Raw genomic sequence first — 14,944 nt, 5'->3', positions numbered from 1 at the left:
AAGCATTAGTATGTTAACAGTATGTAAATGTGAATAGCAGGCGTGACGGGGTTAGGTGTGGCACGCAGAAGACTCTGTGAGGTCCAGGGGAGAGATGGGTGTGGAGAAATCAGCATTGGTAAATGAGCCATGAATGCAAGGTCTTTATTCAGCCCAGGTAAATGCGTTGACTGTATTGGTTCTTGTGGGTTATCCAGGCTGTGTAACCGTGGTCTTGGTATTTTCTTTCCTGACGTTTCAGGAAAGAAAATACCAAGACCACGGTTACACAGCCCGGATAACCCACAAGAACCAATGAACTCTGACCGTGAAAGCCTTTGACAATATTTTGCATTGACTTTAGTTTGAATATCGACTGCCATTCAGCGGTTTCTCCGAGCAAGGCTGTCAAAGAGAGGGCATTTCGGAGGACTTTCATGCATAGGGTCGCCATGAGTCGGAAGCGACTTGACGGCACTCAACACACAACACACACAAGACCCCACAGACACACCCACACTTTTTTTCCCATGGAAGCTTTGGGGAAGTTGGCATCCGGGAGCCATGAACCAAGCAATCAAGGGGAGATGACTGGGGAAGGCACTGGCAAACCACCCCTGCCTAGAAAATGTCGGGATGTGATGTCACCCCATGGGTCAAGAATGACCCGGTGCTTGCACAGGGGACCTTTACTTTAAGACCCCACAGACGCACACGCACACACTTTTTTCCCATGGAAGCTTTGGGGAAATTGGCATCCGGGAGCCATGAACCAAGCAATCAAGGGGAGATGACTGGGGAAGGCACTGGCAAACCCCCCCTGCCTAGAAAATGTCGGGATGGGATGTCACCCCATGGGTCAAGAATGACCCGGTGCTTGCACAGGGGACCTTTACTTTAAGACCCCACAGACGCACACTTTTCCCCTGCTGTCTCCCCCCAGCCAGTTTCCCCAGGGGACTTCCCGCGCCAATCCGGCCGCGAGAAGCCGCCTCCATCCCCGGGCGAGAGGCTCCCTCCCTCCCTGCCTCCCTCCCGGCCGCGCGGCGGTGGATGCGGTTGCCGTGGCAACGGAGCCCCGGCATCTCCCGTCGCCCAGCAACCGTTGCCCGGGCAGCCGAGTGCTGCTCCGGCGGCATCTCCGCCTCGCTCCATCCCTCGGCCGCCCCTCCCGCCCCGCGCTGGGAGCCGGCCAGGCGGGCAATGCGCAGGCTCCGGCCCGGCCCGGCCAGCCCCACGGCTCACTTGCATCCCTCCATGATGGCGCTCAGGCGGCGGCTGCTGCGGCTGCTTCTCCTCCTCCTGCCTCTGCTCCGTGAGTCCCGCCCGGCCGGGGGGGGGGACCCCGCGAGGGGTGGGGGTGGGGGAGGAGGAGGGAGGATAAGGGGGTTTGGAGGCGGGGGGAGCGGTCATCCTTGCCTTGCTTCGGCGGCAGTCTCCCCCCCCCGCCACCCCCCGTCCATGCTTTCAGCAGCCACAAGTGGAAAGATTATGGGGGCTGTGAGTGGGGGGGGGGAGGACAGCGCTGGGGGCATCTTGTATCCCTTCCCATTGCCGACAGTGGGCAGGAAATGCCTGGGATGGCAGAGGTTATTGTCCGGATTAGCTGGAGTCTGGATAGTTTTTTGGGGTGGGTGGGTGGGTTTGCGGCGGTATGCATTCTGGCATATTTGGAGCAAAGATGAGTCAAGGTTTCAACCGGGAAAAGTTTGTGTGTGTGTGTGTGTGTGTGTGTGTGTGTGTGAAGTGCCGTCAAGTCGCAGCCGACTTATGGCGACCCCTTTTGGGGTTTTCATGGCAAGAGACTATCAGAGGTGGTTTGCCAGTGCCTTCCTCTGCCCAGCAACCCTGGTATTCCTTGGTGGTCTCCCATCCAAATACTAACCAGGGCTGACCCTGCTTAGCTTCTGAGATGCCTGGGATGACAGAGGTTATTGTCCAGATTAGCTGGAGTCCGGATATTTTTTTGGGGTGGGTGGGTTGGTTTGCCCGGTATGCATTCTAGCATATTTGGAGCAAAGATGAGTCAAGGTTTCAACCAGGAAAAGTTTGTGTGTGTGTGAAGTGCCGTCAAGTCGCAGCCGACTTATGGCGACCCCTTTTGGGGTTTTCATGGCAAGAGACTATCAGAGGTGGTCTGCCAGTGCCTTCCTCTGCACAGCACCCCTGGTATTCCTTGGTGGTCTCCCATCCAAATACTAACCAGGGCTGACCCTGCTTAGCTTCTGAGATGCCTGGGATGACAGAGGTTATTGTCCAGATTAGCTGGAGTCTGGATAGTTTTTGGGGGTGGGTGGGTGGGTTTGCGGCGGTATGCATTCTAGCATATTTGGAGCAAAGAGGAGTCAAGGTTTCAACCGGGAAAAGTTTATCCTCCTTGAAAACATTGGGATGAGAGATCTCCTTCCCCTTGTGTTTGGGGACAGGGTGAATCCTGAGAGAAGATTCCAGAGGTGGGGGGCTGGCGTTGTGTGTGTGTGGGAGGTCACTTTTGGTCAATTTGGAATGGAGGAATCACACTAAGAGATCATCCCGAATGGCTCAGACAGACAAAGAGTATGGCCATGATTCCAGAAGAGCTGCTGTCTTTTTCTGTAGCAGCTAAAACCTATACGAATCTTGTGGAACTAACACATTTTTATTCTAGGATAAAATTTGGGGACTGGAGCCCAATCCGTCAAACTCCAGAATTTGTCCAGAAATTACACACTACATGTCATTTTGGCTTAAAAAGAGACTCCGCCTTTCTTAGTCATTACAGTCTCTTAACAGCTGTACTGGAGCCACTTTTTAGAAATATTAGTTAGAAATGTTAGTTGGCAGTTCTTAAACATGATTTATCAGACTATAACCTTGTTACCGCTATCAGTTCATTTTCATTTGAACTTCTGACGCCTCACTCTCAGTTGGTTTCATTATCTTGCTTGTAACTGCTAATCACTTCTAGTAGTTTACACAATTTACACTTGATAGGCCCACACCCAACTTCTCTATCTCAACCCCCCCCCCCCACAACTGTCTCTTTTCAATCTTTCCTTTAACTAGAATCTCTAGTTTGATTTCCTTCCACATACACTCTTTACTCAAATGCAAGACTAGGTTCCCCCCAGGTATGTCATAAAAAAGGGGGGGAGTCATCTTATATTTGCATATAAATTACAGTTACATCCAATAATGATTCTTTTTTGTGTGTATAACATTTTAAGGGGGGGCGTCTTACATTCAGGGTCATCTTCCTTTTGAGTAAATATGGTATTGGAGGAAGTGAGCTGTGACTTTGGAAAACTCATAATGAAATAAATGTTGTCGGTCTGTAAACTGTCACTGGATTTTTTATATATTTTACACTCCATTAGAGGACCAGCTTGTAGCACTCACCTGTCCATCACACGGCTCTTTGGTTGCCATGGAAGCAAACCCTCTGGAAATTCTCGCTACCAGTTCAAAAATATTTCCTGAACTAGAACTTACCCACACCCAACTCAGAGTTTCGACATTTTAAAATTGGGAGATTGAATACAATGACAGCACACCTTTCCCCGGAACATCAACACATTAACAGAGAAAATCCTGTGTCCTATTCCTTAAAGACCAACTAGATTTCCAGGGTATCAGATTTCGAGAGTTAAAGCTCCCTTCGTCAGATAAGGGAGCTTTGACTTGCAAAAATGTACACTCTGGAAATCATGTTGGTCTTTAAGGCGCTTCTGGACTCAAAGCTCTTTGCCCATGACTACTTTCCCGCACCTATCCTGTGTGAGAGAGCTATTGAAGGAAAGGGTAGAATTTGAGGTGTGGCCTTTTGCTAGGAAAGCCTACACAGGGATAATGTTGTGTTCATTTTTAAGACTCCTCTTTATCATTTTCCTTCAAAGCCTTTTCCCCCAGAGGGGTTAAAAAAAAAAAAGGTCTTCCTAAAAATGGCTGGGGTTTCTCTTTCTGTAACTTAGGGACGCAACCCTTGTTGTAGGATCGGGGGTGGCCGAAGCAGGGAGATTTTGCTCCTGCACTGTTAGAAGGAAAGGAGATTGGAAAAGCACCAGTCAGGAAAGGGAATATCTCTAAAACTGGCATAGGTGAAAGATACCCTCTGCCCCATCTGCATGTAATTTAGGAGACAGGGGTATGTACACATCATGGTTGAATTATGAGATGTAAGTGCATATGTTTATCTTATATGTGCATATGTTTATCTATATATTTTTTCTTTGTATTTCTTTTCTCCAGCACCTTTGGGGAACAAGCCTCCCCTGCAAGTAATAAGGCATTTTAGCTGCCCCTTACAATCTCCCCTTAATTCTGGCCCCTCCTCCACTTTTCCAGAGGGTGAAGGAATCAGGAATGTGGGGCTCGGCTGGGGAGGCAGAGTTGATACTGGATCTTATTCTCTTGGCCGCACAAGCGCCCTTTGTTCGCGGAGCCCCACGCAAATGTTTGCAGCTTTAATTGCAAAAACATTTGTTAATTCCATTCATGAATGGGGTGGGATTTGTCTGGCTATTAATAAAGGCCTGGGGAGGGGAAGGGGAGAATAACAGCTACTCTTTGGGGTGTATATACATGTGTGTACGCACAAGTTTCTTGCTCCCAGTTCATTATCCCCCCCCAGGGACAGACAGAACCGGGGGGGGGGGCATTTGGCCTGCTTTGCCTGTCAGCTGTGGAGAATCCTTTGGGTGCATTCTCAAGTAAATTATCATCATATTTCTCTATGATGTCCAGGAAAGAAAAAACATGTGTGCATAGTCATCACTTCTGACAATCTCACATGCATCTCATACTATTTCCTACACAGAAACAGATAATTTTTTTCATACTTGACACAGCCCCAGAGGGCTTCCGAGGTTAGTCTTCTTTATTCTTTTTAACTTACTGATGCTCCCCATTCCTTTGGACTGAAATGAGCGTTAACAGTTTAGAGTGCACACATAGACTTTGTGTGTATGTGTGCAAAACTGCCCTAGCAGAGATGTAAAAGTTGTCAGGGGTTTCCCTACTCCTCCACATGAAGCTAGTTGGGTGACCTTGCACTCATCACAGCACTCTTAGAGCTCTCTCAGCCCCACCTACCTCACAGGGTGTCTGTTGTGGGGAGGAGAAGGGAAGGTGATTGTAAGCCGGTTTGATTCTTCCTTAAGTGGTAGAGAAAGTCGGCATATAAAAACCAACTCTTCTTCGTTATATCCCATAAAATTATATTTCTATTCCATTTCAGCATGCAAAATATTTGATAGTTTTTATCTCCTGGGTCACTCCCAGGAATAGGGTTGCCAACTCCAGGTTTAGAAATTCCTGTATATTTGGGGGTGAAGCATGGGGAAAATGGGATTTGGGGAGGGACCTTAATGAGGTATAATGCCATAGAAGCCTTCCGAAGCAGTCATTTTCTCCAGGGGAACTGATCTCTGCAGTCTGGAGATGTTTTAATTCCAGGAGATCTTCAGGCCCCACCTGGAGGTTGGCAACCCTTCCTGGGAAGGTGGGTTAGGCTGAAAGCAAGTGACCTCCTTAAGGCCTTCCTGTTAGCTTTGGAGATGAGCAGCGACTGGTACCTAGCCTCCTCCTGTGACCAAGCTTAGCAGTCCTTCTCTTCACACCACATTTTTAAAATTTTATACACCCCCCTCCTCAAGAAAACTTGTTGTGGGATAGACCCATGAAGGATTTGTGCTAAAATAGCTGGGGGTCGTGGAATTCTTTCAAGTCACAAATAGGTTTCGTGTCTACAATGGCCTTTTTGTACCGTCGTATTAAGAGTATATCTAGACACACACACCCTCCATTTTTTTCACACGATAGAACATCCAGCTGTCTTTGAAAGCAAACAAGTGCTCTGAGCCAGCTGTCCTGACTTAAGGCGTTTTTCTTTTTTCTTTTTGTGGGTCCTTGGACTTTAGCCTCCTAAATTGGTGGTGGTGGGGTTTTGAAAGCTAAAAGGGTTAGGGTTGCCAACTCTGTGCTGGAAAATTCCTGGAGATCTGGGTGGTGTAGCTGGGGAGGGTGGGGTGTGGTTTGGGAAGGGACCTCAGTGGGATATAATGCCATAGAGTCCGCCCTCCAAAAGAACCATTTTCTCCAAGGGACTTGATCTCTGTAGTCTGGAGATCAGTTGTAATTTTGGGAGATCTCCAGGCCCCACCTGGATATTGGCAACTCTGAGTGCTGTGCTAGGAGCTACGCCACTGTTGTTGGCTACCAGGAAATCAAATACAAGCGATCTCCACTGGGCCTGAAGTGGGTGATTTGAGCAGTGAGTTTAGTAACACGCCAGGTTCGGTGTTTCCCATCAAGTGACGATAACTGGTACAATCTTCAAACACCATTAAGAAGCATCCCTCCATTCAGCTCATATTTCTGCTGTAGTAAAATGGATAGTAAAGACAGTAAACTGGAACCTGATTATGGATAGGGTTGCCCACCTCCAGGTACTAGCTGGAGATCTCCTGCTATTACTACTGATCTCTCAGTTGACCTGGAGAAAATGGCCTCTTGGGCAATTGGACTCTATGGCAAAGAGGGACCTGGCAATCCTAATTATGAGTTGGAAGAAACCTCCATCCCCTGGACTGTTCTCTTTTCTTGCTTTCAGTTTCTGTGTTAGTCTGAATTTAGTTGTGATAAAGAAATTGTGTTACATTCCGCAATTCACGTGATTACAGAGATTTACTTCATTACCACAGTGAGATCACAAAATCTGCTGTACAGCCGTCGGCAAAAATGTGATCCCAGTGAGTCATTTCTCACAACCGTTGTGTCACTTTAAAGTGCGTGGATTTGGGGAGGGGTGTGTACGCTCCACTTTATGCTTCTGCGCATGAGTTCTGGCGAGATGACCTGTTGTTGAACTTGGATTCTGGCCTTTCCTGACCCGTTTTTTCCCATCTCCCAGGATGAATGTTGTATATCTTGGATCCAAACATAATTTTTGTACCTCCCCGGCGATTCTTTGGGGCGTGTGGGATTTGAGCCACAAATGGGTTTCCAAAAGCTCACCTTTGCTGCTTGGATTAAGCATCGTGCTGTTTTGGGGGCTCTGCTCAGTGTGGTTCATGCTAGGAGGATCTTTTTTGGCCAGTTTGCCCCTTCCCTTGGAGGATTCTAAAAAGGGGGAATCCCTTCGGCCGTTCTTGACAAGACTTGATGCGAATGTTTCCTAGAATGGCTATTCGCTGTGGTGACTAAAGGGAGAGGGGCTGTGGCTCAGTTTGTAGAGCATCTGCTTGGCATGCAGAAGATCCCAGGTTCAGTCCCTGGCATCTCCAGGTGGGGGATGGCATAGGATTGCCAGATCCTGGTTGGGAAACTCCTGGAGATTTGGGGATGGAGCCTGGGGTGGACAGGGACCTCCGTAGGGTACAATGCTATAGAGTCCACCCTCCAAAGCATAGTCTGAACTGTAATTTTGGGTGATCCCCAGGCCCCACCTGGAGGCTGGCATCCCTAGGGGGAGATAATCCGAAAATGTGTCTATTTCTTTTTTCTTCTACTCCTCTACCATAAGTATTCTCTTTGTGTGTGTTGTGTGGGTATGTTTGCTTGTTTGTTTGAGTAAATAGCAGGAGGAGTTAACGCATGCACAAACATGTCGTGTGTGACTAGGGTTGCCAGGTCCCTCTTCACCACTGGCGGGAGGTTTTTGGGGCAGAGGCTGATTACGGTGGGGTTTGGGGAGGGACTTCAGTGCCATAGAGTCCAGCGGCCATTTTCTCCAAGTGAACTGATCTCTATCGGCTGGAGATTAGTTGTAATAGCAGGAGATCTCCAGCTAGTACCTGGAAGTTGGCAACCCTATGTGTGGCAGTACCCCCAATCCAAACTGCTTAGAGACCCTGTCATAGCTTTTCTGTGTACTGCGTACAGTGGTCCTGCGAACAACCCCCCCCCCCAACACTCTCCTTCTGCTCCGTATTGCAGATGAAGGCTGGTGATCATTTACTCACTTCATTTCTACCTTGCCTTTCTCACCTCTAGGGACCTAAAGCGGCCTACATCTTCCTCCTCTCCACCGTTGTATCCTCACAACGACCCTTTGAGGTACGTTAGGCTGAGTGTGTGTGGCTGGCCCAAGGTCACCCAGCAAGCTTTCATAACAGAGCAGGGGATTCGAACCTGGGCTTCCCAGATCCTGGTCCAGTGGTTCCCAAACTTTGCGGACCACCGCCCCCTTGGTTCCACAAACTCAACCCTAGTGGCCTCTACCCTATCCAGCAATACAGTTGAAGGGGCCCACCTGTAACACCCCCTTGCCTCTTAGTGCCCCCCAGGTAATCCCCCGCCCCCCAGGGGTGGTACTGCCCACTTTGGGAACCACTGTTTCAGACCATTGCTCTAACCACTACACCACGCTGGCTCTCTCGTAATGATGCGCGGGGGGAACGTTGTGCTCCGTTTTTGGTCTGTTGACTGAGGTGTTGGATGTAAATACACTTTCTTCTGTGACCAGATTTTATTATCACAAAGCAGAGACGACACCAGGTTTAAGAAGCAAAGGGGGGGGACTTCCGGTGGTGCCGTTGGAGAGAGCACTCCATTTCCCCAGGTTGTCCTGGGAGAAATCCAAGTTTGCATTATTTTTGGGGTACATAGATACCCCAATCCGACCCTTGCAAGTGGGTTGGAAAGCAGGAACTCCCTGCAGCCCGCAAACGCGGTTTGACCTCCTAGGTACTCTGAGGGGGCTTTTTTAAGCCCCTCGGAGTCCTAGACGCCGGTCCTGCGAGGGCACTAGGGAAGGACATCGCCAAAACGCAACTTTGGCAGCAAGCTCTACCCTCCACCGCCTTAATACCAACATAAGGACTACATAAAGAAAAGAACCTCACCTCTTGACACCCAAGTGAGTACAAAAGAACTCTTCGTCTACTTACTAGAAATTTGAACAGACGGGAGGCTGATAAGAATATTTCTGGGACCCCCACCCCTCCATAATCCGAACTGAAAAAGTTTGATCTGAGTTAGTCATCGGGATTAGCGACAGGAGCCTTATCGGATCGATCAGCCTAAACCATAACAAAGAGTCGGAAGGATACCTTTTAGACTGACAAGAATTATCACCAATGAGAGGTCCGAAGGAAGGGGAGGGTGATTTCTCTTCCTGATTTTCCGGCGAATTCCTGCCACGTTTGCAGTAAGGGAGTGCCTGGAACGGAAGACTCTCTATAACACCCTCTCTATCATTGGAACTAAAACAACAGGAAGTAGCCGCGGGACTGAATATCCGTCGCACTCGAGTTACTTTCAAATCATTCCTGAAGGAATAACCATCGAGAAGAGGCGATAGAAGGTCTGCAGCACTAGTAACTTCCTGTTTACTTCCTGATTAATCCGATCTAGAGCGACCGAAAAAACTCACTGGTATTTTAAAACTTTAAAATGCAATTTTAAAGCCAATTTCGACTCTTTTCAACCCGAAAAAATTACTAGGCTGATCTTTGAACTATCATCTTTTAACCAGCACCTTAAAGGCCCTGTCGGTGGACATGTATTTTACCAGCTTTTTTTGAATGTAAATGTCTCGACCCCGCTCTGGCTCACTACATAGCCCTGCCTATACTAAACTAAGGGACTCTTTACAAACCTCGACCATGGAAAAAAAGTTACAGGATATGCTAACTAAACAAACTGAGGCAACAAATAAACAGTTTGAACAGATGTCTGCACAGATGGCACAGTTGACTTCTATGATGACAAATCTTGGTCAAGCATCCCAAGCTATTAATCAGAAGTTGGATGTGGTCACTGGAGACTTGAAAGAAGTAAAAACTCAAATGATTGTTATGAAGACAGATATGCAAGCGATGGATGTATCAATTAAGAAAGTGATGGATGAGCACAAGGACACAAAGAAAAAATTAACAAGCCAAGAAAAACAGATTGAAACAATACAAGCGGATCAGATGGCGGCAAAAAATCAAATGGCAATGATGGAGATGAGAGTGAAAGAGACCAACCTTCGTATACGCAATTTTCCAGATATGATGGGAGATAATAAAGAATCTGCAATACCAAATTTGGCCTACTTATTTCAGATAGATGAACAAGAATTAAAACAAGCCATTAATAGAATATACAGGATACCACTACCTGCTAGAATGAGAAGATCTAAGCCAAGAGATTTGATGATAGTGTTCTATGACACCAGAGTTAAAGACAAGATTATGAAGATTCATTATGAAAATCCAGTGTCAGCAGGAGACTCCTCTCTTATACTACTGAAGGATATTCCAAGGCATCTACTTTCACAGAGGAATAACTACAAAGACTTTGTGTCTATACTGAAAGCTAATGGCATCAAATATCGTTGGATTATGCCACAAGGTTTGGCTTTCACCTATAAGGAAGTGAAAACGACAATTCTATCCCAAGCAGATGTGGGGAAATTTTTGAGAAAATATAAAATAGACCTTAAAGAATTACCTGGAGAGAAGGAGGAAGAAGAAGAGGAAGAAGAAGAGGTACAGGGTGCAGAAGGTGGTACTAAATTATAGACTTTTTATTTTGCTAAAAAATACTACATTATGGCAAAAGCAATTTCTTGGAATGTAAATGGACTGAATGAGAAAACTAAAAGGGCCAGAATCTTCAAATATCTACAGAAATATAAATACTCCCTAATCTGCCTACAAGAAACCCATATAGCTTCAAAGCATAAAAAATACTTGGAGAAACAGATGCTTGGACAAGCATTTATTGCTTCTGCTAAAACTAAAACAAAGGGAGTGGTAATCTATGCCCACCCCAGTCTCTGTCCAGAACTAGTATATAAAGACAATGAAGGAAGAATTGTAATTATCAGAACTAAAATATTGGGACAAAGGACAATAGTGGTTGGAATCTATGCACCCAATGAAGGGAAAAAATCCTTCTATGAAAAATTACATGACCTGATAACCCAGTACGCACAAGACCAAATTTTATTGATGGGCGACTTCAATGGAATTATTCTCCCATCTCTGGACAAAAAATCAAAAGCAAAAGATATCAATGATGGATGCTTGCCTAAAACTTTCTTTGCCATGGCTTCAGAATTAGAATTACAAGACATTTGGAGAACAATGAATACAACAGCTAAAGAATACACCTTTTATTCAGCAAGACACGATTCACACTCCAGAATCGATATGATATGGGCCAGTAAATCAATTTTCACGCAACTACGTAAAATTCATATTTTACCTAGAACTTTTTCTGATCACAATCCTGTTACCTTTGATTGGAACAATAAACAAGCATTTAGATGGCGAATGAACGATAAACTTTTAAAAGACAACAAGATACAAAAGGAATTACAGGTTTTAATGAAAGACTTTTTTGAAATTAACCTTAATGGGGAAACTTCTTTAAATACAGTTTGGGACGCATTCAAAGCTGTTCTGAGAGGTTTTATGATACAGAAACACTCGGCCTGGAAGAAGACTCAATTGCAATTTACAAACAACATACTTTGGAATTTACAAAATTTGGAGCAGAAATTGGTAATGGTAACACAGGAAGAGGAGAGAAAAGAAATTCAAATACAGATTTCTGCATCTAAACACCAATTAAATTTGGTAATAATGGAGGAAATGAATAAAAATCTGAAACTTGCTAAACAAAAGTATTTTGAATATGCAAATAAACCAGGAAAATTTTTAGCAACACAACTGAAGGACTCATTTCAAAAGAAGATTATAACAAAAATCCAAACTGCTAAAGGACCAGTTTATTCAACTTCAGAAATTCAGAAAGAATTTGTTTCATTTTACTCTAAGTTATATCAGAAAGAAAATACTCCAAAACAGAAAATAGACAAATTTCTAAACTCAATACAGATGAAAGCTTTGTCAATGACCCAGAGAGAATGTATTGAAGCTCCAGTAACAAGGGAAGAAATACAAGAAGCAATACTGAGACAAAAAACGGATAAAACACCTGGACCAGATGGAATTACTGCACTATTTTATAGAACTTTTAGTGACAATTTAGTTGGATTTTTTGGTTCACTTTACAATGCAATTTTGGACGAGGGAACATCCCCGGAGACTTGGTCACACGCATTTATATCACTGATACCCAAAGAAGGAAGAGATCCAGAAAAAACATCTAATTACAGACCTATATCGCTCTTAAATGTGGATTACAAAATTTTTGCTTCGGTTTTGGCATGTAGGATAAAGCAATTTATTAAGGATCTTATACATGAGGACCAAGCAGGTTTTATACCAGGAAGGCAAATAAAAGACAATGTAAGAATTTTACTAGATTCACTGGAATATTATGACCATAATATTCAACAAACTGCGGCTTTTGTATTTTTGGATGCAGAAAAAGCCTTTGATATGGTCTCTTGGAACTTTTTGAAACGGATTTTGGATAAATTGAATTTTGGAGATCGTTTTCAGAAAGGTATATCGGCTATTTATACCTCCCAACAAGCTAAAATTTTGGTTAATGAATCAATGTCAGATAACTGCCAAATCACGAAAGGGACTAGACAGGGATGTCCCTTGTCTCCACTTTTATTTTTGTTGGTGTTGGAACCGCTATGTGTGAAACTAAGAAGTATGGAGGACATCCGCGGGCTAAGAATTAAAAAACATGAATTTAAGTTGAGAGCATTCGCGGATGACCTACTGCTAATTTTGGAAAACCCAACACAGTCAATGAATATACTTCAGGAGACTTTGGATGATTTTGGAAAAGTATCAGGCTTTAAAGTGAATCAAGAAAAAACAAAGATAATATTTAAAAATTTATCGGAAATACAACAACAGGAATTTATATCATATACTGGCTGGGAGAAAGCTAACAAAGTTAAATACCTGGGAATTTGGATCACTGCAAAGAATAAAGATCTGTTAACCAACAATTACCTCAAGTTATGGGGTAAGATTAAAACTGATATGATTATATGGTCAAACAAAAAATTGTCATTAATGGGACGTATCTCAACGATCCAAATGAATGTCTTACCGAGGATGCTCTTCTTATTCCAAAATTTACCAATAATATCACAAACAAAATATTTTGAAACTTGGAGGAAAGACATTTCAAACTTCATCTGGCAAGGAAAAAAACCAAGGACTGCTTATAAATACTTGGTGGATCTAAAAACTAGAGGAGGTTTAGCACTGCCTAACTTTCAACTCTATGCTGAAGCGGTAGCTTTAGTATGGCTAAAAGACTGGATGAATTTGTCAAATGTACGTTTGCTAGACTTGGAAGGTTATAATAACTTAAGTGGATGGCATGGTTATTTGTGGTATGATAAAATTAAACTACAAGCAACATTCCGTAATCATATAATCAGGTCCTCTCTACTTCGTATTTGGATGAGATATAAACACATTTTGGAACCAGAAACACCGATGTGGATATCGCCCCAAGAAATGCTAACTTTGCGCCCACTTAGACCAGACAAATTTATTACTTATCAAGAGCTAACTAATTGGGAAGGAAAGAAATGCTCACTAAAAGACTTTCAACTGCTTAAGGATGATTTACAATGGCTTCAATATTACCAAATCAAATCAGTTTTTGTACAAGATGCAAAAAAAGGTTTCTCTAAAGAAAAATCTCCTTTTCAAAGGATTCTACTAGACAATAATACAAAGCTGATTTCTAAAATGTATAATCTCCTTTTAACAATATACTGTGAGCAGGACACGATTAAACCAACTATGATCGATTGGGCTCAAAATGTGGGACATGATATTGTTTTAAATAAATGGGAAAGATTATGGTCTAAAGATTTAAAAGGAATAAAAGCACAGTCAGTGCGAGAAAACATCTATAAAATGATGTATAGATGGTATCTAACACCCAAGAAAATTGCAAAGATTTATAAAACGATGTCCCCTATTTGTTGGAAATGTAACAAAGAAATTGGTTCCTTTTATCACATGTGGTGGACCTGTGACAAAGCCAAAGACTTCTGGGACATGATTTATAACGAACTGAGACTAATACTACAAAAGAATATATCCAAAACACCAGAAATGATGTTATTGAGTATGATTCCAGACGACTTAGCAACACAAAGAACCTTTTTGATATATGCCACAACAGCTGCGAGACTGCTTTATGCAGCGAAATGGAAAGGGCTAGAAACTCCAGAGAAAAAAGACTGGATTGTTAAAATGTTTGAAGTGGCAGAAATGGCAAAACTCACAGCTATTCTAAATGAAGAAAATGACGTTCGGTTTTTGGGGGAATGGGGGGTGTGGATGCATTATTGTGAATATGAGTTAAAATTGGGAAGAATGGAAGAATATTTTCTAATCTGATCCAGAGGATTGTTTTTGATTTTTTTTTTATATTGAATAAGCATAATTATATTTACTAACAGATTATGGTTTTTTATATATGGTATTGATATTTTATCAAGATTAGATTACCTATGACGGGAGGAACTTTTTATTAAGAGGCAGATAGAGGTGATGGGGAAGTCAAAAAATTTTCCATTTCTTTTTTTCTTTTTTCTTTTCTCTTTTTTATTATATGATATGGAATTATAACAACTTTAGGTTAGAATTGAAATTCGATATTGTTATAGATGTTGTTTAATGCAATGGAAAATTTCTATTATAAAACCCAATAAAATTTATATATATAAGAAGCAAAGGGGGGGAAAAAAGCTTTTTATTTTGCCAGGCAAAGAAGAGACAGTTCAGCCCTTTTCGGAGCTTCAAAAATGAAAGTTTCTTAACAAAACTCCGCCCTTTATGTTTTATATATACTTTTCCAAAACGCTTTGTTTCAAGAGGATTTGAATATCTCCTCCTCCCAAATCCACCCTAACTTTGATCTTATTTTCGTGGTCACATGCATATGATTTCACTTGTTTTTAGGTGATACCCTGTGTTAGGAACAGGTTGGAGATAAAAAAAACCCCTAAAACTCACCTGCTTTGTTCAGTTTAAGTTAGACAATACTGTTTTCTACTGGCTTATATAAATAACTACAGCTTATAAATATAACATGAAAA

At 43.2% G+C, this 14,944-nt stretch overlaps 1 protein-coding gene across 1 annotated transcript in view; it reads left to right on the top strand.

The window, feature by feature from the left end:
• JAM3 (junctional adhesion molecule 3) overlaps positions 1–14,944 on the top strand; it is a 69,554-nt gene that overhangs the window by 13,857 nt on the left and 40,753 nt on the right. Inside the window, exon 2 of the mRNA XM_056860868.1 lies at positions 923–1,294. Within this exon, the coding sequence (XP_056716846.1) occupies positions 923–1,294 (372 nt within the window). The remainder of the gene's footprint in view (positions 1–922; positions 1,295–14,944) is intronic.

Source organism: Euleptes europaea, chromosome 14 (genome assembly GCF_029931775.1).
Source record: "Euleptes europaea isolate rEulEur1 chromosome 14, rEulEur1.hap1, whole genome shotgun sequence".
Lineage (NCBI taxonomy): Eukaryota > Metazoa > Chordata > Lepidosauria > Squamata > Sphaerodactylidae > Euleptes > Euleptes europaea.
The sequence above is the reverse complement of the archived record's forward strand: the minus strand, read 5'-3'. Positions and strand labels throughout refer to the sequence as shown.